At 25.5% G+C, this 2,864-nt stretch overlaps 1 protein-coding gene across 1 annotated transcript; it reads left to right on the forward strand.

The window, feature by feature from the left end:
- The first annotated feature begins 300 nt into the window (after positions 1-300).
- On the forward strand, positions 301-1,279 carry LOC123268771 (putative protein TPRXL). Its single transcript, XM_044734125.1, has one exon. The coding sequence runs from the start codon at positions 537-539 to the stop codon at positions 1,179-1,181; it is 645 nt and encodes a 214-aa protein (XP_044590060.1). The 5' UTR covers positions 301-536; the 3' UTR covers positions 1,182-1,279.
- The last annotated feature ends 1,585 nt before the right edge of the window (positions 1,280-2,864 follow it).

A 2,864-nucleotide genomic window follows, 5' to 3' on the forward strand; every position in this document is an offset into this window, starting at 1 on the left:
TGTAAAGTAATGAAGGATTACTGTTTCAGTTTTAAAGTAAAAAATCTAAATTATCAAATTTGTTCGATAACAAAAACTAATCCATCTATAATTAAATATAAATTCATTAATAACTTGTTAGATAATTAAAATATATCGAATGGTCATCTAATAACTATTTATATAAAGGATTAAAATGCAATGCAAGCTCAAAAATTTTCACGTGGTAAAAGAGGCGCAGGCGTATGGACCCCCTGTGCGCCGCAGGATGATAATATATAAGGGTGCGACAGCCCGTGTAAGCTCAGTCAGGCACAAACTACTGAGTAATAACAATTACTCTCTAAGCTTGAATAAATTTATTCGTATCTCCATTGATAAAAATAAATAAATAAAACACCAGTGTTTAAAATAAAATAATAAATACTCCAGTGTTTCTATTTAAACTTATCTATCAACACTGAAATAAAAAGTCATATTTAATTCCTAATAATATTATTATTAAAATTTATAATATTAAAAATAATAAATATCGACTGTAAATCTATTTAAAAAAAATGGATAAAAAACTACGAATTAAAAATTCATCACACCATCAAAAGCGTTCTGAATTCATTGATGACGAGTGTAGTACTGACAGTGGTTGTAGTAGTGGTGGAAGTACAGGAAGTGCCGAACGTCTATCACGGGTCAATGACCCAAGATCGACATTTCAACATCGCTGTTATATTAATCATGTTCATTATCATAATGAACCGTCTACTACAAGATCACAAGAACGCTTATCTAAGCCTAACGTCACCTCTAATCAACGGGGACGTATCAGCAAATCATCGAGATCATGGAGTCCAAGTAACTCAAGAAAACATACTGAAAAATCACCAACTCCATCATCCAGCCCATCAGATGCTCACAGCACCGACAGTGATTCATTAAAAAGCACACCTAAAACTGACGTTTTCCGGCGCGCTTTACATTATCTCACACTTACTAAGATAGAAACCAGTAGTAGTAGTAGTAATAATAATAGTTGTTGTAGTAGTAGTGGTACTAGCAAAGAAAAGAAACTCACTAAAAAAAGTCCGAAGAAAATTTTAAGAAAACCTGTTACTTACACATACGTCAAAGGATTATCCGGTTTACCAACGCAACGAGTGCCTAGAAATTCAACACCAGAACTTCCTTCATCTTTTACTTGCTGAATATATACTTCAGTCTATTCATCGTTTAATAATTTATTTATGGTAAATAATAGGATTATAATTCATTAAAATTTTAAAAAAAGGAGAAAAATTTTACTTTAATCAGACTATTTTAAAACGATGAAATATTAATTTTTATTGAATTATTTTAGTGCTCAAATAATTAAAATTTTCATTGCTTATTTTTCATTATTTAATAGAAGTATTTAATTATATAAATAATACTCAAACTTAATATTAAGTATATTAAACATTTTTACATAATTTTAATGGTACATAATATTAACTGTAATCTAAATAATTAATATTACTAAAATGATAATTAATTAAATATCATATAAAGTACTTAAATTTCCATAAACTTCTCAACACTTTCAAGTCAAATTAAAAAATGCACGAGCTTAAAAATTTATTATAAATTAATTACTTATCAAAAGTTTTGAAAAATATCTTCAATTATTGTCAATAAAAATGTAGTTGATAAAACGTTCGATTTTCATTATAAAAATCAGTTTTTTTGTGATAGAAAAATTTATTTTTGTTTAATTTTTTTGATAATTATCATGTTTAATTATCTTAATAATATTTAACAATTTTTATGATAGTTAAAATAATTTTCGGTGAAATTATTTTAAAACTAGTACATGAGTATCAATTAAAATATATGTTGAAAATATTTCATTCTCACGGTGAATTATCAACTTTTACAAGATAATTTAATGTCAATGTTTAACGACATTTTTTAAAAATTATAATTATTAGTATTAATTCGAAATACCATATCATAAAATTGTTAAGGTCCGTCTTCAGATCGTTCTTTATTATTTATTCCGTTAACAATGCCGTAACGACGATTACGTCAACCATCAAAAATAAACTAATGTCAATTACAAACAATACTCAAAATTATTATCATTATTTATTATTATTGTATTCTATAAAATGCATATTGACTCTAAAGTGAATAACCAATGAATTATTGTACTAATCTCAAATAATCTTAAACTAATAATTTTTTTTTTAAGATATACTTGGTCATATTCTGTTTATCTCAAAAATTATTGAAATAAAATGAAAAAGTCTAAAATCGATAGTGATTAAAATAAATATTTGCCTAAAACTCAATATGTTTTTTTTATCTTGCGATGTGCACTCAACACTTTCAACAGTTATAATCCATATAATACGGGCAAACAAATATCAAACTGTTCGATGACACTTCCGCTAGAATGGAAATTTTAGAGATAAAAAATTCCTAATAACAGACAAACATTTTTTTTTAATTTATGATTAAGTTATTTCCCCTATCAATATTATTTGTACGATTCACTCTAGTGCCTTTTGTAGATTTCCCTTGTATGAATGATGTATTTAATAATCACTGTTTTTATGTGAAAATAAAATTTATTATATTAGTAAATTGTGAATGATTGTGAGTTTTAATGGTGTAAGAAATATGTAATTCAAAAAAGGAAAAACAATTTTAAATACTGTAAAAATATTACTCATGTGTGTATTTTATATGATATTGTATCCTTGTAGACTTACTTGTAAGTTATGAATAAAAATTTTTCATGCTATAAATGAAATTTATACGTTTTATTTCTTTAACAATTATATCTTTAACTTTATTTTAATAAAAATGAGTTCAATGCAGCATATCTCAACCTCGAGATCTTTTTT

This window comes from Cotesia glomerata, linkage group LG7 (genome assembly GCF_020080835.1).
Source record: "Cotesia glomerata isolate CgM1 linkage group LG7, MPM_Cglom_v2.3, whole genome shotgun sequence".
Classification (NCBI taxonomy): Eukaryota; Metazoa; Arthropoda; class Insecta; order Hymenoptera; family Braconidae; genus Cotesia; species Cotesia glomerata.

Excerpts from the sequence above, each read along its gene's own strand:
- LOC123268771 (XM_044734125.1), top strand. The coding sequence starts at position 537 with ATGGATAAAAAACTACGAATTAAAAATTCATCACACCATCAAAAGCGT.